The 18,756-nt window shown below is 39.2% G+C and overlaps 1 protein-coding gene across 1 annotated transcript; it reads left to right on the forward strand.

Annotated features, from left to right (window-relative positions):
• The first annotated feature begins 1,250 nt into the window (after positions 1-1,250).
• LOC142143407 (cysteine-rich venom protein-like) lies at positions 1,251-17,061 on the forward strand. Its single transcript, XM_075201237.1, has 8 exons — positions 1,251-1,361; positions 2,056-2,121; positions 2,887-3,006; positions 5,326-5,416; positions 8,391-8,536; positions 9,217-9,305; positions 12,239-12,324; positions 13,463-17,061. Exons 2-8 carry the CDS (start codon positions 2,068-2,070, stop codon positions 13,585-13,587), a joined length of 711 nt encoding a protein of 236 aa, XP_075057338.1. The 5' UTR covers positions 1,251-1,361; positions 2,056-2,067; the 3' UTR covers positions 13,588-17,061.
• Positions 17,062-18,756: the final 1,695 nt, after the last annotated feature.

Below are 18,756 nucleotides of genomic sequence, written 5' to 3' on the forward strand. Positions count from 1 at the left end.
GGGGGGCGCTCTTTTTTTTCGGCAGACCCCACTCCCTAGGGAATCCAGCCCAGCGCTGAACAGTCTAGGGTTGGTTAGTCATTATGGCAGGGGGACCCCTGCCGTGTGTCCCACTGCTATAGTGCCGCCAATCCTGGCTGGCTGGGGCAGCACGGTGGTCAAGTGGTAGCACTTCTGCCTCACAGCACTGGGGTCATGAGTTCAATTCCCAACCATGGCCTTATCTGTGAGGAGTTTGTATGTTCTCCCTGTGTTTGCGTGGGTTTCCTCCAGGTGCTCCAGTTTCCTCCCAAACTCCAAAAACATACTGGTAGGTTAATTGGCTGCTAACAAAATTGACCCTAGTCTGTGTGTGTGGGTTAGGGAATATAGACTGTAAGCTCCAATGGGGCAGGGACTGATGTGAATGAGTTCTCTGTACAGCGCTGCAGAATCAGTGGCGCTATATAAATAAATGGTGATGATGATGATGATGATGATTTGCCTAGTGCTGGTAAAGTGAAAACCAGGGGGACCCCACACAAAATTTTTCCCCGATTTTTATGGGACCAGCAGTAGTCAGGCAGCACTAGGGTTAAGCTGGAATAGAGGGGGACCCACGCTTTTTTTTAAAAACTTTTATCTGTTCTTTACCATTTTGACAGCTGCCGGAGCTGTATGACAGAGCAGTGTAACAGTGATGTGTTTACAACTCGCTGCTACAACACAGGAGAGTTAGCTAAACTCGGGAGTGTTTACATCGCAGCAAATCGCCAGAGATGACTAGCGATTTTGAAGATCAGTGTCAAAATCGCAGCTTGATACATTTCAGGTTTTTTTCACTAAAACCCGCGATTTGCCGCGATTTTAACTCGATGTCAAAATCGGACCTTTATACATTTACCCTATGATCTCATTATTTTTTTTTCCCCAAAAGCTACATTACTGCAATACATTTCACAATAGCACTACCCCAATTCACAGCTCTCTTAGTTTAGGCATAAGCATGGATCAGTGCCCAGCTGTGGGTAGACTTCTCCTTTATTTATATTATTGTCGCCATGAAACAAGAGCACATTGTCCTAATTTGCCAAAAGCTTTATATGTGGACAATCAACAATACGAAGATTTTAATAAGATTTATTTAACGTCACGGGACATATTTGCACAACACTTAACATGTTCCTGCGGTCATCATTACCTTGGAAAATGCAAATTGATGCATTAATTTGAAACACTGCTTCAATTATTAAAAAAAACAAAACCTGGAAGTGTTTATCCAGTTGCCCTTGTATTTATAGGTAGTGTTCAGATCCTGTAAGGTTACACTGCACAGATCTATCTCAAAGGCACAACATCTAAACGTAACTGGCTGTAGTCAGGTAAGAACTATATTGACTAGTCTATTGCTTTCTACAATTACAGTCATTAGTTATTGCTACAATTTAATAGAATAACTTGTTTCAGCTATTTTGCAAATGTTCATTCACTATTTGGGTATTTGCTGAAATAACTCATGGCTGAGATTCTTCTCAGATATACTATATAAATGTCCAAACACACATTCTGCATTAGTGACATACAGTATATAGTATATTATAGAAACATTATTTACAATACATTTTGGATAAATGGGAAGTTTCAAAATAGTATTGTTTACATTTTTATGGTTAAAAATATATTAAAAAAATCAGCATGTTATATACAGTTTTATATTTTAATAATAGTTTGCTACTACAATTAGTTTTATGACTCTTGTTTATTTAAAAAAAAAGTCCCCCTGTTAAGTAAATAGAAAATATAGTACTAAAACGTTAAATATCGGAACTGTATGAATATTTTAATTGATTTAAACTGTAGCTTCAGAGGGTCTGCAAAACTTGGAATAGAAATTCGATAACTGCAATATCTTGCTAATATAATATGGCATACCAATACATACAAATCAATACTTTCACATTGTTGGAATATGGAAGTCTCCATTTATCTGCCTGTGGCCAAAGATGTTTTAGAGTCTTTGATGTAGATTACAATTGTTGGTAAATAAGTACTAATCAAACAAAATAATTGTTACAGGAAATTGAAAACATGTTGATTCTTCTCCTGTGCTTATCGAGCTTGCTGGCACTCACTGCTGGGCAGGTATGTTTGACTGTTTGTGGTATTTACCGCTATTTTGAATCAACTGGACATGATTTAATACAATCAAAAAATGACAGATTGGAAAACATTTTCTTCGTAACAATAAACATTTTTCTCAAACGCCACTTCTGGCTGTGGAAAATAAATAAGCAAGATAATGTACGATGCATTCCCTGCATCTTATCTACTTACCTGTCCTATTTCCAAAGTAAGGAAAAATTATTCATGGAACATATGGATTCCGTTGGAGGTTTAGACAGTGCAGAACATGAAGGAAAATATGCAACACATCTGATAGTAGACCGTATTTATTTTTACTTAGTGTAACATGCCAAATTAGAGAGCAGATGTACTATTTTACTAATTCTATAAATGTACTGTATGGGCCGGATTCATTAAGGAACTTAAGCAAGAATTTGAGTAAGTTTTCTTACTTAAGTTTCCTGGATAAAACCATGTTGCATTGGAGGGGGAGGAAAATTTAAAATGTGACAGCAGATTTATAGTTATGGTAGGGCATGTCCTAGATCAACTTTAAAGCTCAGTGTACAAATAAAGCTATCAAGTATTTGTATGATACATGAAAAAACAGACAGTATTTTCCTTATGTGCAAAACAATAAACTAATTTGCACCCCTTGCATTGCAACATGGTTTTGTCCAAGAAACTTACTCAATTTTTTCCTTAACTTTCCTTAATGAATCAGGCCCATGGACATTATAAACAATTTTTATTAAAAATATCTGTAAATTGTAACTCTTTCAGGCAAAGGATCCAATTTCTTCACTGTTAACTGACCAGCCATCTGTACAGAATGAAATTGTTACCATAATAAATGAGTGTAGAAAAAATGTCGAGCCAACTGCATGCAACATGCTGAAAGTGGTAAGATGACACTAGAGCCTAAACAAGTTGGATACACAATCTATTTTTCATATAGAGCTGTGTTTGACACCATAATCTATCTGCATTAGTCTGACAGTAGCCTCACATCACTATTCTGTGCATTTGAGGACCCTGCTTCTTCCACTATCTAACTTTCAGCTTGCAAATCAAATCTTTCCTCCTAACTACCACGTTCATCATGCTACCTCTTCCATAGCATGCGATCCTGACATCACTAACATTATCACGAGTGGCCACTACCAAAATCAGTACACTCATCTCCTGTTACTATGAATATTTCAGTGATCTTATTGGTCACAGGTTGTTTTATCCCCACCCACTGTTATGAGCCGCTGGTGATGGTGATGATGAATCATAGCAGAAAGTCCTTTAGATTGTAAGCTCCCATGAGCAGAGCACTCTTATCCTTGTGTCCTCCTCCTGCTGTTACCTCCACCTTTGGCTCCCCAGCCTCACTATTGATCCTCCACTCTAGCCCCCTGCCCTTGGTTCTGCTCCTCTCCCTTTGCTTTGCATCTCCATCACTGCTCTGATCCTATTAGTCTGCGCACACTGCTGGGCACAGGTACAGCTTCCTTTAGTTCACTCCCCACCTGTCCTCCTGCCCTTTCCTAGCTTCTAAGTGTTCTATCATTCACTTTTATCTCTTTGTCCTATTCACCTGTTCTCATCTGAGTTGGTTTTAATTGAACTTTATTATTGTTTTTGCACTGCTCTGTATGCCATTTCTGTATTGTCCATGCTCTAGGTACGGCACAGTGGAACATTTGTGACACCATGGTCTGTGCAAGGATTCTCGGCATCCTAGGCAAAGCTTCAGCCTATTGCTCCTCCTCCCCCAATTCCCACTTCCAAGCACCTCACACACTTAATATTTGTAAACTAAAAACAGTAACTTACCTCCACTGGCTGGCTAGTAAGGCTGCAGTCCAGATGCACTGATGTCCAGATGTACTGATGCCAGACACAGAATGCTGTCCAGGCTTCACTGATGCCCAGGACATCATAGCAACACAAGTTTGCAGTGGAGAGAATAGATATATAATGTGGACTTCAAATCACATTGGTGGGTTCAGAGGACTGTTCTTATGCACATGAAGTAGTTCCTTGATGTTGCGCATTTGTCATTCAAGGATGATGACTTTGAAGTTAACTGATCCCTCGAAAACTTATGTCCAGAACCTTACTCAAGTTCAATTGCAAGTCTTAGAAACAGCTCTGACCTTGTTGGTATCTGAATTGACCTATACTGTAACTAAAAGGAAAAGAACTACATCAGAAAGACAAGCTTGCCTAAAACGTAGGCAGAAGGCTCTTGGTTTGGTGTGTGCTGTGCAGGCCTGAGTTGATATGGAGAGTTCTAGTGGGCATTCCGGGAATGATAGTGACCCAAGTCTGACAGTGTTGTGTTGACTTGTCGAGAGAGTGCAGAGATAGGTTACCAGAGCAGAGTGACCCAAATCTTGCTACTATACCAATGAACTTAATTTCCCACCTCGATGGTTAGAGGGATAACCACCAAGGAGAGTGTCAGCTCTGATAAACACTGTGGACCACTGTCCACAATATTTACTGCCTGCAACTAAGTGAGGTGCTGCAGGAGTAATTAAAGGAGTGAGATATCACTGATGTTATTCTAAAATATGTACTGTACTACTACAACTCTGCCCCCTGGACTACTTAACTGGTTATTAAACTTGCATGTTCAGGGGCACTTTTATCCTTAAAACCCCACAAAGCCTGATAAAGAGGAGTCGAGCTCAGAGCACAGAATTGATCCCAATGGTCAGCACGGTGGCTAAGTGGTTAGTACTTCTGCCTCACAGCGCTGGGGTCATGAGTTCAATTCCCGACCATGGCCTTATCTGTGTGGAGTTTGTATGTTCTCCCCGTGTTTGCGTTTGTTTCCTCCGGGTGCTCCGGTTTCCTCCCACACTCCAAAAACATACTAGTAGTTTAATTGGCTGCTTTCAAAATTGACCCTAGTCTCTCTCTCTCTGTCTGTCTGTGTGTGTGTATGATAGGGAATTTAGACTGTAAGCTCCAATGGGGCGTGGACTGATGTGAATGAGTTATCTGTACAGTGCTGCTGATTTAGTGGCGCTATATAAATAAATGGTGATGATGATGAATGGGGGACAGGGGTGCATACTTTATAATACGGAGAAAAATAATAATTTTTAGAGATCATTTAAGTGTAAAATATTTGCTTAGTGTATTTCCACAATGTTGTAGGTAACACTCTGACATGAAAAATAGCGCCACTTAGCAAATAACAGTAATGCATTTATTTTATAGAAATGGAACATAGAGGCTCAAAAGACTGCTGAAGACTGGGCTAAAAAATGTCAATTTAAACACAGTGAGATCAGTGATAGAAAAACATCAAGTAAGTGAATCATTTTCAATTATTTATAAACTAACAGACATTCCATAGCTTTGTACAAATAAGAAAATTGCATCAATAACACTTACACATGTACTTTAATTTACAGTTTCAGACTGGGTTATGCCAAGTTATCAATACAGTCTGGTATTAAGCCACCTGTAGAGTCACAGATAATATGCTTCCGGATGCATTCACACCAAAGTGTGATTTTGCGTAGGGGGTCGGGCCAAAATGACTCTATTCATCACGAAACGCGTCATGGCCTGCTACCCTGGTTATCTGGGAGACCTCCCTGAATCAGGAGTCTCCCAGACATTCCGAGAGAGTGGGCAATTATGCTTTATTGTATTTGACATTCAGGCACCAAAAAACACATGCTTCCTAGAAGTCTAGAGTAAAATTACTTATCCTATAATATTCACATGGTAATAAAATTGCTTTTTTTAAAAAAACAGTTTAGATATTATGTGGAGTTTTCCAGGCAGTGTTGTTCCTGGCTGTTTAATCACTGTGAAATATTAACATTTACATTTTTGATCTCGCCACTTCTGACATTATCCTAGTGCCCCTTACACTTTATAAGGGCTAAGTATGATAATTTACCTAAAATGCCATGTGTGATCTCTATTAAAGTTCTGAGCCTCACCCACGCAATTGTAATTCTTGTAGAAGAATTATAGCTATGTACTGAAGGATTTTAAAGGGTCTATAGATAAATATCTATTTTTTACAGTTTTGACAGCTGCCGGGACCTCCGGCTGTATGACAGGCATGCCCGGTGCTCCCATTAGGCAAGGTTAGGCAGTTGCCTAGGGCGCCGGGCTCTGGTGGGCGCCACAGAATTAAAATGCTTTTATTATGGTACTTTATAACAGTGCGGCGACCGCTGAGCATACCTTCCACGGCCGCCACACAGCTTCAGATAGATCCATGGGGAGATGGGAGGGGCTATGAATCACCACCGCCACCCTCCCCTCCAACAGCTGATGGGGCGCTCCGTCTCCTCCCCTCCACTCACTGACTGTCGGGCGTGATATCATCATCATGGCCCGACAGTGTCAGTGAGGGACGTTAAGAGCCAAGTTAAGGAAAGGAAAGACGGGGGGGGTGGATTTTGACATTCTGCCTAGGGCGCCGAGGACCCTAGCACCGGCCCTGATGACAGGACAGTGTAACAGTGATGTGTTTACTAAACACGCTGCTAGGATGCAGCATGTTGTATCTGGCGTGTTGTAAAGCAAACTCAGGAGAGTTTGCACAATCGCAGCTTCATACATATGAGACTTGTATAGCCAGAGTGGCAAGCAGTCGGGAGTTTGATCTCTATCGATTTGGAAATAGCGCTTTTGACAGAAACACATCTCTGGCGATTTTACATGAAATCTCAGCTTTATACATCTACGAGTGTCAAGTCTCCCGAGACAATCGCTGATTTTGCAAAATCGCACCTTGATACATTTACCCCTGAGAGAGAGAGAGAGAGAGAGACTAGGGTCAATTTGATAGCAGCCTACTAGTAGGTTTTTGGAGTGTGGGAGGAAACCGGATAACCCGGGAGGAAACCCATGCAAACACGGGGAGAACATATAACTCCACACAGATAAAGTCATGTTCGGGAATGAAACTCATGACCCCATTGCTGTGTGGCAGAAGTGATAACCACTGAGCCACCGTGCTGAGCTGTCTGTATACTTTTATACTGAATGTATACTTTCATCTTCAACAGTGACAGAATTAAGGGCTTGTTCATACAGGGATCTCAAACTGTTGGGTAACGACAGGTGATGAAAGGATGAGAATTTTGTCCTTAAAATAAGAGAAAATACAGAGTTATAATTACTGTCAGTACAGTGATCTCCCCTCCAGTGGGTCCTGCAGAAGCCACCAACAGTCCATTGCTGCTTTCTTAATTCCTACTTAGGTTTCCCTGACTCAAACGAGATTTGATAAATCTATCCCCAAGCAGTGGTCCAAGTGGAAATGTAGAAGTAGCAAAATTGAAAATGTAAGTGAATGGAACTTGATAGTTTTAAATTCAAAGCCGTAAAAATGGTGATATGTCACATAACCTTATACCATACCACCTTACACCTTACACCAAACCACTATATACCATACCAGCTTACACCATACCACTATATACCATACCACTATATACCATACCACCTTACACCATACCACCTTACACCATACCACCTTACACCATACCACTATATACCATACCAGCTTACACCATACCACCTTACACCATACCACCTTACACCATACCACCTTACACCATACCACTATATAACCATACCAGCTTACACCATACCACCTTATACCATACCACCTTATACCAGCTCACTTTTACCCTTGCACCAAAGTAAATTCAAACATCACATAGATAAGATATTCACAGTGAAGGAGCTTCAACAACATGTCTAAAACAGACAAAAAGTAGTAAGAGAAAAGATAGACCATTGGTGGCTTCTAAACAACCTACAATATTGGAAGATCACTCTACTAAATGCAAGTATAACTCAGTACTTTTAATTATCTTAATGAATTAGACTTCATTTAAGCATGGTAGCACTTTAATCCATTACATATTTTTGAACATGGTATAAACTCTAACCATAACTAAGATGTAAGCCTCAGTTACAGTTCTCCTTGAGGATCATTAACTCCATGCTAGTAGGGCACAGACTATAAACACTGGCATTTTTTAAACTGACTAATGTTCCCTATGCTTCCAGTATTCATGTCTCTTCAGCCACTCTATATATTACTTGAGATACAAGTAGGATGGAATGGTCCTGAAACTGACAAATATATTCATATGAAAAGATAATAAGTTTCAAAATAAAAAAGATAATTGGATGAAAAATTTAAAATTAACACTTACTTTGTCTAACAGAAGACAAACAATATAGCATATTGTATTCAAATGTCTAAGAATATAAATGTTGTCCAATTATATATTATATTTTAGAATACTATTGTGGGGAAAACTTATTCCTGGCATCATATCCAGCCTCGTGGAAAGAAGTGATAACTGCATTCTATAATGAACGTGAAAATTTTGTTTATGGAAAAGGATCCAAAAAAATAGGGGATATCATTGGTCATTATACCCAGGTACCTAAATTGTCAGTGGTACTAAACTCAGGTTTGGTAATCAGAAATCATTTTTGGAAGATTATCTAATGGCAGATATAGATTTTGCTAGTTCACTTTCAAAACCATCAGCCTAGTGTCTAACAACATTTTCAGCTTACTTTAAATATAATGATATTGGGCCTGATTCATTAGGGAAAGTAAAGCAAAAAAAAAAAAGTAGTAACTTTGCACCTTGGCAAAACCATGTTGCATTGGAGGGGGAGGTAAATTTAAAATCTGATGGCAGATTTGTAGTTGGGGTAAGTCATGTCCTAGATCAACTTTCAATTTCAGTGTAAGAATAAAGCTATCAAGAATTTGTGCTACAAGAAAAAGCAGCCAGTATTTATCTTAGGTGCAAAATAATAAACTAATTTGCACCCCTTGCATTGTGACATGGTTTTGTCCAGGAGAAAGCTTACTCATTGTTTTTCTTTAATGAATGAGGCCCATCATGTAATAATGCACATAGAAATACCACACAAAGTATTGTCTTGCAACATATGCACACACAGTTATAACATTTGTAAAAAAAAAAAATTGTACAAGTTTGATACACAAAGCGTTATATTTAGAATGTTAAGTACACTGTCACAACTGAATTATTATTGCTATATTTATGTTGTAGAGATGTAACAAACTATGATTTAAACTTTCAGCTTGTGTGGTATAAATCGTGTGAAGTCGGATGTGCCTGTTCTTACTGTCCCAACCTGGGATACCTTTATGTGTGTCATCATTGTCCAGTGTAAGTGCTTATTATATCCTAATTTCCTTTTTGTTATATCAGTTAGTTGCCTTTTACTTACTCTGTGCAGAATCATCTTTGTTTCATTCCAATGTGTCAGAAGTCTCTTATTTGACATACATTATGCATGTATTGGTGTTCTTGTGTTATTTATGTCATCATCATTGAATTTCTGTCTGTAGAATTACAGTTGAGAGCTGGTGTCTGATTTTATAATTGACATTTGATGGGTAATTGCAGCGTCAGTTATATAATGTTACATAAATGCGTATTCTAAGGACAGGCAGACTGTGTCTGTTGCGTACACAGGGCTGTTACTCCCATAAGGTGTGATCGGGAAGCACAATTCTAAGAGGGGCAGAGATAAAGTTCTCACCTCAACTGCTGGGTCACTATTTGCTACACAGCTCTGTTGTCTTCTGTCTCTCTGGAGAAAGGAGTACATGGTAATGCAAGTCGCCTGCACTTCATCCATCAAGTACTGTAGCATGGTAACCATACTTGCTGACTTTCTGACTCTGACAGAACAGGGACAGGTCATGTAACAGGGGTAGGAGGGGGGGCATGGTAACATCATTGTCATGATAGCTCCGCCCACCTATAAAATGCCAAAATTCACTGCAATGAATAGCGGGGGAGGGGCTTAATGACGCTTTTAAGCCCTGCTCTTGATATTCAAAGCCGTGAATATCGGCATTTTTAAGATCCGGAAGTTTGCCTACTCTTGGCTGGGTGGACTCTGAGAAATTCGGGACCCTTCCGGAAATTCCGGGTTAGTAGGCAAGTATGATGGTGTCCTCTGTTTGAACTGTCCCTACTCCTCTAACAGGGCCTGATTCACGCATACTGAGCACAACGTGCGTTTGTTTTAAAATGCACGAGATTCAGACATACACATGTTCAAATTCAACAAGGAACTGATCTGAAAATACCTGCGCTGATGAATACGGGTGTAGGTCTGCTTGGCTCTACCACACTGTAGGATAAGTCCAATACCTATGTGGAATATAAATTTGCAAAAAAATATATTTTTTCCTACACAAAATACATTAGGATGATCTTAACATCTACTGTACATAAAATAAATTTTTACAGTGGTTCCTGATTACAAGCACATGTTATAGCTTGCATGCACAGCCGTCATCACTAGTAATCAGACTTAGAGTAGTCCTGTAGCTGGAGCAAGAGTTACAGCAGAAAATTACGTTCTTTTGAGATGCCCAGAGCTTGACTTGGCCGTGGCCACGTGCGCTAGCGATTGCCACAAATTTGCGGATTATACGTACAAAATTTGCAGATATGTTCCTTGACGAGTCAGGTCCACAGTGTCAATCACTGTGCTGGCTGATGCTGTGAGTGGGCCGGTGAATGGAGCCAAGGGGGGGGGAAGTGTACAAGTTCTTTAGGAAGGAGAGTAATGCCCATGTGGGTGTAAGAGTTTAAAGTAAAGTGTGACATATCTTGCTTATATTTAAATTTACAATAAGTATGTATTATTTTGTTATAATTATTCTAGTTTGGTTAATTCACAATAATTCCTTTAATACATATTAAAAATATTCCTCATGTTACTATGATTTATATTCATATTTTATCTATATGCTATATGGTACAACATTATGTATATAGCACATTTCTGCATCAGTTGCAGTCGCGCACGCAGGGGGGGTTTCTGAGTCTCTAGAAACCCCCCCTGCGCTAACTAAGTGGCCACTGTCCTATACAGCAGCCGCGGCGCTGTCAAAGAAGCGTCCGCGGCGGTGCTGTATTGTATATATATTGTATATATATGCGCGGGCGCATGCGCAGCAGCTCTCTCTCGGTTTTTTTTGTTTTTTGGGTCGGCGGGGGGAAACCCCCCCCCCCCCGACCATCCTCCGTGCGCCCATGAGTTGTTGATGTAGCTATGGATGGCATAATGCTTTTTGCTTACACACATAGAGGAAACAATTTCTTTAACTTAGGCTTTCTTAAACTTCTTTTACATGTTAATTTAGTTTATCAATCCTATCAATTAATCCAATAAAGCACACACACAATTACTTTAGGTCATTCCCACTTCCCAATATTCACATCCCTATGGGGGTATGGGAATTTGGAGGGTCGTGTGATGTATGAGTAGGGTGGGGCTCTTAAAGTATATATTTGGATAAATGTATAAGGTGCTTATTTCATTTTATATGAAAGTGAGGATATACTCTTGTTTGATTAGCAAGAACGACTCTTGTAAATATGAATTATAACATAAAGCAATGTTATAGTATACTATCCCTTTCAAAGTAACTGATCTAGCCTAGGTCATTAATGATTTCTCTACAAAGCCTGAGATTGTATCCAGAAAAAGTACATTATTTAATAACTTATGCATCGAGGAATCAGCTTTACTTAGTTTTCTGGTGATGGGAAAGGGTGTAGAAGCCCAGTGGTCAAAGTGGTATTCTAGAAGTGGTGGTATGGAAAATGTAAGTGAATGGAATTATAATCAAAGCTGTAGGAAAAGTGGCGGTATAGCATAGCACCATATACCAGCCCACTTCAACTACTGGTCATGCCAAGATCCTTCCATGTAGAGTGGAGCAAAATGTTCAAAACTATTCCCCAGAATATTACCTCATCCCCCCATTTGGTCAAGAAATTTTGCCTTTATTTTTGCATCAATATTTTCTGCCAGGCCTTCATCCGTATTGATTGCAGAGAAAAATGTGTTTGTTGTCCTAGCTATATTTATAGGCTAAACATTTTGAAAAATATAATACAAATGCATTGCTTTATTGCCTTATGCAAAATGGCAGCACAAAAGTTGAACTCAGAGACTATTTCTGTTTTGCTCATATCTACACCCATCCTACTCAGACATGATTACAGATGTTACTGGTATGAACATTCTGCTTTCTATCTTTCTATACCTCTGTTTACTTTACAACTTCTTTCAGGGGAAATGTCAACTCTTTGAACAATCCATACACGGCTGGACCTAAGTGCGGAGACTGTAAAAACAATTGCGACGATGGCTTATGCAGTACGTACCACCTTTTTCCCATAGTGCCTCTAATCATAAATGGGAAATTCTGCAATGGAATTTCGACAGTATGTTATACTGGAGACAGGGATTGTCATCAAAGTAACTAACAGCACCTAATGTGGACATGGGATTTTTTGCGACAAGTATAAAAATATTCAGTACTTGCCACCATAATTCCTGACCTCATCCATGCTGTTAATTGCATTTTTATAAAACCCTGCCGTTGGACGTCAAGTATAATAGGCTGATGAATGAACTTTGAACTTAATATGGTAACTGTAGATAGGAGCAATGATTTGAACTGTGTTGTCAATGACCGCAACTGAGGTAGTCAGTGACTACTACTTTTAATCATGGCTTTCAAAGTGAGGTGAATCCAAATATGAATAGCTCTATGGGTTATCTCTATGAATTTACCATTATTATACAACTACCATGGCAATAAAATATCCTGAATGATAAGGGCTACTTATCGCTCTAGAGGCCCCTGTTCAGCTCTAGAAATCAAGCAGCATATGTGTGGCACTGGGAGCTTAGCTTGAATTTCCAGTTCCACAATGTAAACACATGCAAAGCGATGGGGATGTCCTCAGAAGTGATAGCCAGAGATATTTACCATCAGTCACTGATGGCCATGTTATTTCCGCAGGTTACCCTTTATATGTATAGGACAGAGCAAGATAACGCCCCATTGGGGCCAAAACTCCGGCTAATTGCTTAAAATGTATCCTATGTGTCTCATAAATAGAATATATTTACAGCAATATAGTAAGTACTTGCATTTGGAAAATATAGTAATGGCTGATTTACATGTTTTTCCTATTTGTGATATGAAGCAATTACTTTATTTAAGTTTTCGTTATTTTGCTGTAATAAAATTATTGGTATATGATACAGTTTATTTAGTTTAATCACTTACCGTATATACTCGTGTATAAGCCGAGTTTTTCAGCATACTTTTGTAAGTTTTCCCAGTTTTATGTAGTAAAATTAGGTGCCTCGGCTTATATTCGGGTCGACTTATACTCGAGTATATACGGTAAATCAATTAGAGAGCAACGGTGCTCCATTAGTTTATGAACTTAACAATAATATACATCAAAAATCATTATTTACATTTTTCTTATGATTTCAGCGAATCCTTGTCCATATGTCGACCACCCCTTTATCGACTGCAGTAGAATGAAGTCAATGTGCGATATGGACATGGTGAAGACAAACTGTGAAGGATCATGCAAATGTACAACTGAAATTATATAGTTTCTGTGCAAATGGATCTAATGAGAGAAAATGAAAGCTATTAGTGAACAATATAGACACTCTATGCAGCCATACTAAAATATTTTTCCCTGTCTTTAAAATATACTGTTATTCATTGCAACGCATCATATATTAGGTGGATTTAGTGTAAGTTAGACTAATTAGGACAAAATATCTCATTGGTTTGTGTGGGTTTCTTTAGCATACCTGCAAACAATCCCATGTTTTATTGGGCAATGTTGATATTTGGTAACCAAAAGCACATTTTTCTAAAAGCAAAGAGGCATGGGGGTATATTTAGTAAATATACCCCTTGGTGTCTCTAGAAATAACCGCAGTAAGGTGGTTCAGGGGCGGGTCCTGTTTTGTACTGATTTCATCAATCGGTAGTGTTGGGAAGTGTGAGTACTGTAGCTGAAATTTTTTATGGATGGATATTTATATAACATTTATTCAGGTAAAGTTGGGATTAATCAAAGCCACCCTAATCCTCAGAAGCTAAAACCCCTATTCACACAAACCCAACCCACTCCGCCCAATTGCTCCCACTTACTGGTGAAACACTATCCCTTTCATTGTATGCTCTGACTCGCAAATTATGACTGTCCCGAAAAAATTGTGGCAGTTGGGATGTAAGTAGTAAGCAGGTCAGAATAAGCAGATCATTTTTTTTTCAGTCACATCATTCCTTTGCCACAGAGGAGCTTACAAACCAATCATACTCACGTGTAATTTAATTTCAAGGTTATTATCTAATTAAGCCCCCAGTATGTTTTTGAACCATGAGAAATAACCAGAGTACCCTCAGGAAACCTACGTGAATACAGGGAGAACATACAGACTGTGCAGACAAATTAAATAATTAAAAAACTAATATTTCACTGTGCACAATGTTGAACATAGGTTGAACATTTACATAGGTAAAACAAACAGGTGTTTCCTTTAAGGAAGGACATATCCACACCAAGCCATGTTTTCTGGTACTTTTGACTAGCAACTGAGAACCCTATTATATTCATTCTTAATATTCATCTGATAAGTCCTCAGTTTTGATGTGGGTGGAGACAGAACAACCTGTATCCAATCAGAACATCGTGATGTGAGGAGATAAATGGGGTAAGCTGGGAGCCACAGACTGAGATATAGTGAAAAGGCATGGTCCCCAATGTTAAAGAGTGGTGAATTGAAGCTCCTATAAAGCTAGAGCAGGATAATGTGGTATAGTTGACAATCTTTGTTGTTGATGTCTCTAATTTCCAGGGACAGTCCCAATTATAGATTTGTCAATGGAACGTTTTGTCCCTGTCTCTATTATTCAATATTAAGTAACTGTACAGTAAAAAAAAATGGTAATTGCAATTCTGACCAACTGTCTCTACTCTCCAGGCCCTATAGGTTACTATTTATTGCAAAGAAGTACCTTATTTCCCCATGTATAGGACGCTCCATTGTATAAGATGCACCTTCGTTTTTTCCTACGAAATTTTAAAAAATATATATATTTGCTGTTAAAAAGTTTTGTTCCGTTCAACTGAAGTGTGCTGAGATTGTGCAGCTGCCGGCCAGCACACTCTCCCTGCAGGTCCGTTCGGCAGAGACAGGCAGGGAGAGTTTGCTGGCTGGCTGCTCTGATTGCAATCAGTTGTTGCAGGTCGCTGGAGAGAAGAAACAGAGGTTGTGCTGCTCTGCGCTATGGAAAGTCAGTACCTTTATAGTCCGGTAAGTCAGCTAACCCTCTGCACCGCTGGAACCATCTCTCCCTCCCCTGGTGTATTGATTGATGATTCCGAGTGAGCTGCCGGCAAGCACACTCTCCCTGCAGGTACGTTCCACAGAGACAGGCAGGGAGAGTGTGCCGGCCGGCTGCTCCGATCGTGATCAGAGCAGCCGGCCAGTACACTCTCCCTACCTGTATCTGCTGAACGGACCTGCACATAGTGTGCAGCCGCCGGCAGCAAGCCCCTCAGCACACGTTAGCGGAACGGACCTGCCAATCGCGCAATCCCCCGCTTCCCCTGTATAAGACGCACCCCGTTTTTAGACCCTACATTTTTTGAAAAAAGGTGCGTCTTATACATGGGGAAATACGGTATGTACATTTTGAAAAGATGCATTACAATCAAATTACATACGCGTTCAGCATCAAAGTGTGTCTAGATTTTGTTGTTGTTGAAATTTATTTTGTTAGCTCTATTTGAAAGAAGGTTCATATATCTTACTTATTTCTTTAGTTTTAAAGTTTTTTTTTTAATGAAAATATTTAAGAAAATATTTAATTGCCTGAAAACTTAAACATCTATTATATATTATATTGTATTGTTGCAGCATAACGATATTAATGTATTGGTTGTTATGGTCTAGAGCACAGTCATATTATCTCATTGGTTGCTATGGGATAGAGTAAACTTGTGTTATATGTAAACTATTAAGATAGTGGAAGAAAGGGTTTTGTTATTGGAGGCACTCATTAATCCATATAAAGAATGCTTTTTATTCCCCTTTCATCATCATCATCAGCAGCAGCAGTTTATATAGCGCTACTAATTCCGCAGCGCTGTACAGAGAACTCATAAACATCAGTCCCTGCCCCATTGGAGCTTACAGTCTAAATTCCCTAACACACACACACAGACACAGACACAGACTAGGGTCCATTTAAATCAGCCAATTAACCTACCAGTATGTTTCTGGAGTGTGGGAGTAAACCGGAGCTCCCGGAGGAAATTTACGCAAACACGGGGAGAACATAGAAACTCCACACAGATAAGGCCATGGTTGGGAATCGAACTCATGACCTAAGTGCCGTGAGACAGGAGTGCTAACCACTGAGCCACTGTGCTGCCCATTTCTTTATAATTGACAATTAACAGTACCCCCACCCCCATTTGAAAATGTATCTGGGGGTAAAAGTATTAAACTGCAGATTTTGCAAATCACCAATATTCAGTGACTTTGCAGGAGAGATTTAAAACAGCAATGTCGTTAAAGGCAAAACTTGGCTTTACAGACAGCACCGTTTTACGTTAAAATTAGTTTACTTATTTACATTTAACCCCTGGTGCTGAAAAACACCCATTATCCAACATATTAATTGAAAACTGTTATTAAACAAAGTCCCTCAGTAACAGATAGGACATCTAGTACCATCATTTGGGTTTCAAAATCCTTTATCCTGGTTATTATCAAAATTGTCACAATGACTGAAAATATTGTTTGCATTTTTTTTTAGCATCTATTAATTGCAAAAGTACAGTAGACCACTGCTATAAAGCTTTAGAGGTTATTTAATGTGAAATGATACATACATGAATGGCCTCAAATTGATGATTCATACATAATGAATTATTCTCATGACTTTGTACTCACATGTATTGAGAGGAATAATGTTTGTCTCACTGAGATCTATATGAATAACTGGAACTTTTCTTATTATTATAATGTCTATATAGTAAATTAAAAAAATACATACAAAAATTGCTGGTATCAACTTTTTATGTAGTAATGTAGTTGTCCAATGTTGAATGAAAAATCTGTAGGCCTACTATGCTCCTTTATACGAGCAAGTACTTGTTTGCCAAATACATTTCACAGTCTCTGGAAACCCATATCTGTATTTGTGTAGGTGATGGGCGCTATATACAATGTGTAGGATAGAAACAGTAAAACCATCACATCATCCACCATACTTCCCATTTAAGATCACTACCTTCATTTATCTAAACAATTACATATTTCTCATAAAATACTGCTCAGTTTCGTGTGTTTAAAGCTTTCTATTACATTTGTTGCAGTGTGCCTTTAAATGCATTTCCCTGCGGAAGTGCAAAGGGATTGTGCAAAGTGTGTCCATTTATAACTATAAGGATTATACCCAATCTCCAGGACCTGGAAGGTAGTAGAGAATTGCATGGAGATAGAGGCTGTCCTCCCACAGAACATGCACGCTCTCCCCCCGTTATCACATTTAAACAATCCTGTCCCATAGTACTAAATATTGTTCTTGCACTTCACTGACAAAGTATGCACCTAATCTGCATTTAGCAAGGAAACCCATTGCTCCACCGACCTCCTCCCACCAGCTACAGCAAACTCTTTATCCCCACGGATATCAGCCCACAAATCTGCACGTCACTGTGCAACCAGGAACAGTAGCGCAGAAGTAGTCACAGACCACCCGAAAAGAGCATTTGGAGTTGAGTAGAGAGTCACCAAGAAGTAAATCTTAACAAAAAGGGGTTATTATCTGGACTATGGCCTAACATTTATGACATACATGCCAACTTTTAAGAAGTGATGTGACCTATGGTAGGAGGGAGCGTGGTGACACTGTCACGTCATCAAATTTCACGGCATTGAATGGAAGGGACGGGGCCTAATAATGTGATTAAGCCCCACCCCCTTTATTCAATGCCGTGAATTTCGGCAAATGCGGGAGCTTTGCCTTCTCTTTCAGGAGTCCGTGAGGACACCCTGAAATTCGGGAGCCTCCCTGGAATTCCGGGAGAGTAGGCAAGTATGATTTATGAAGAGTCCCAGAGATGTTCCCAAGATTTAGTATAAAAGCTTCCTGATGATAAGTGGTAAAAGTGGGAATAGAGAACTGCTCAGTGCTGTTCCTCACACCACCATCTCCCTTGTGGGCTATTTGCTTACAAGAAGATTTTTTTAACCACATTTCTTTAACATATCTCTCCCTGGAGATATGTTCGGCAGCAAGTGGAGTTTAGATGGTAATATAATCACCAACGCGTTTCCTCTCCTTCTGGAGTCTTTGTCAAGGCAGAATAGTCTATGATCAGTGTCAGGCCAAAAAATAAGATCACTTTCTGTAGTACATTCATATGCAACTGTTGTCCTATCACAGCTTGACTTATTGACTATATTGTAAATAAAAAAACAATAAGAACATACCATTGGAGGCTATAATAATAAGATGAACAAATCTCCATTTCGGTTCACCAGACAGTGGGTACAGAGTGAAATGTTGGCTTCCCCATGGAGACCTAAGCCATCAAGAATGGCGATATCTAGCTGTAAATCCAAATGTAATTTGTTTCAGAACTTTGGTTCGCTCAACAGCCATAGTCACATTTGTGTAAATGTGATCATTTTCTATATTATAAGTACAATTGATAAACAAAAGATAAAAGTACATGATTGAAGCAATAT

This window comes from Mixophyes fleayi, chromosome 3 (genome assembly GCF_038048845.1).
Source record: "Mixophyes fleayi isolate aMixFle1 chromosome 3, aMixFle1.hap1, whole genome shotgun sequence".
Classification (NCBI taxonomy): domain Eukaryota; kingdom Metazoa; phylum Chordata; class Amphibia; order Anura; family Limnodynastidae; genus Mixophyes; species Mixophyes fleayi.

What these genes read in the sequence shown, in the direction of transcription:
- LOC142143407 (XM_075201237.1), top strand. Translation starts at nt 2,068, where the DNA reads ATGTTGATTCTTCTCCTGTGCTTATCGAGCTTGCTGGCACTCACTGCT. An exon ending in TGGCACTCACTGCTGGGCAG is followed by an intron (nt 2,122 to 2,886) that starts GTATGTTTGACT and finishes TAACTCTTTCAG; the next exon opens with GCAAAGGATCCAATTTCTTC. An exon ending in TCATTGGTCATTATACCCAG is followed by an intron (nt 8,537 to 9,216) that starts GTACCTAAATTG and finishes TTAAACTTTCAG; the next exon opens with CTTGTGTGGTATAAATCGTG.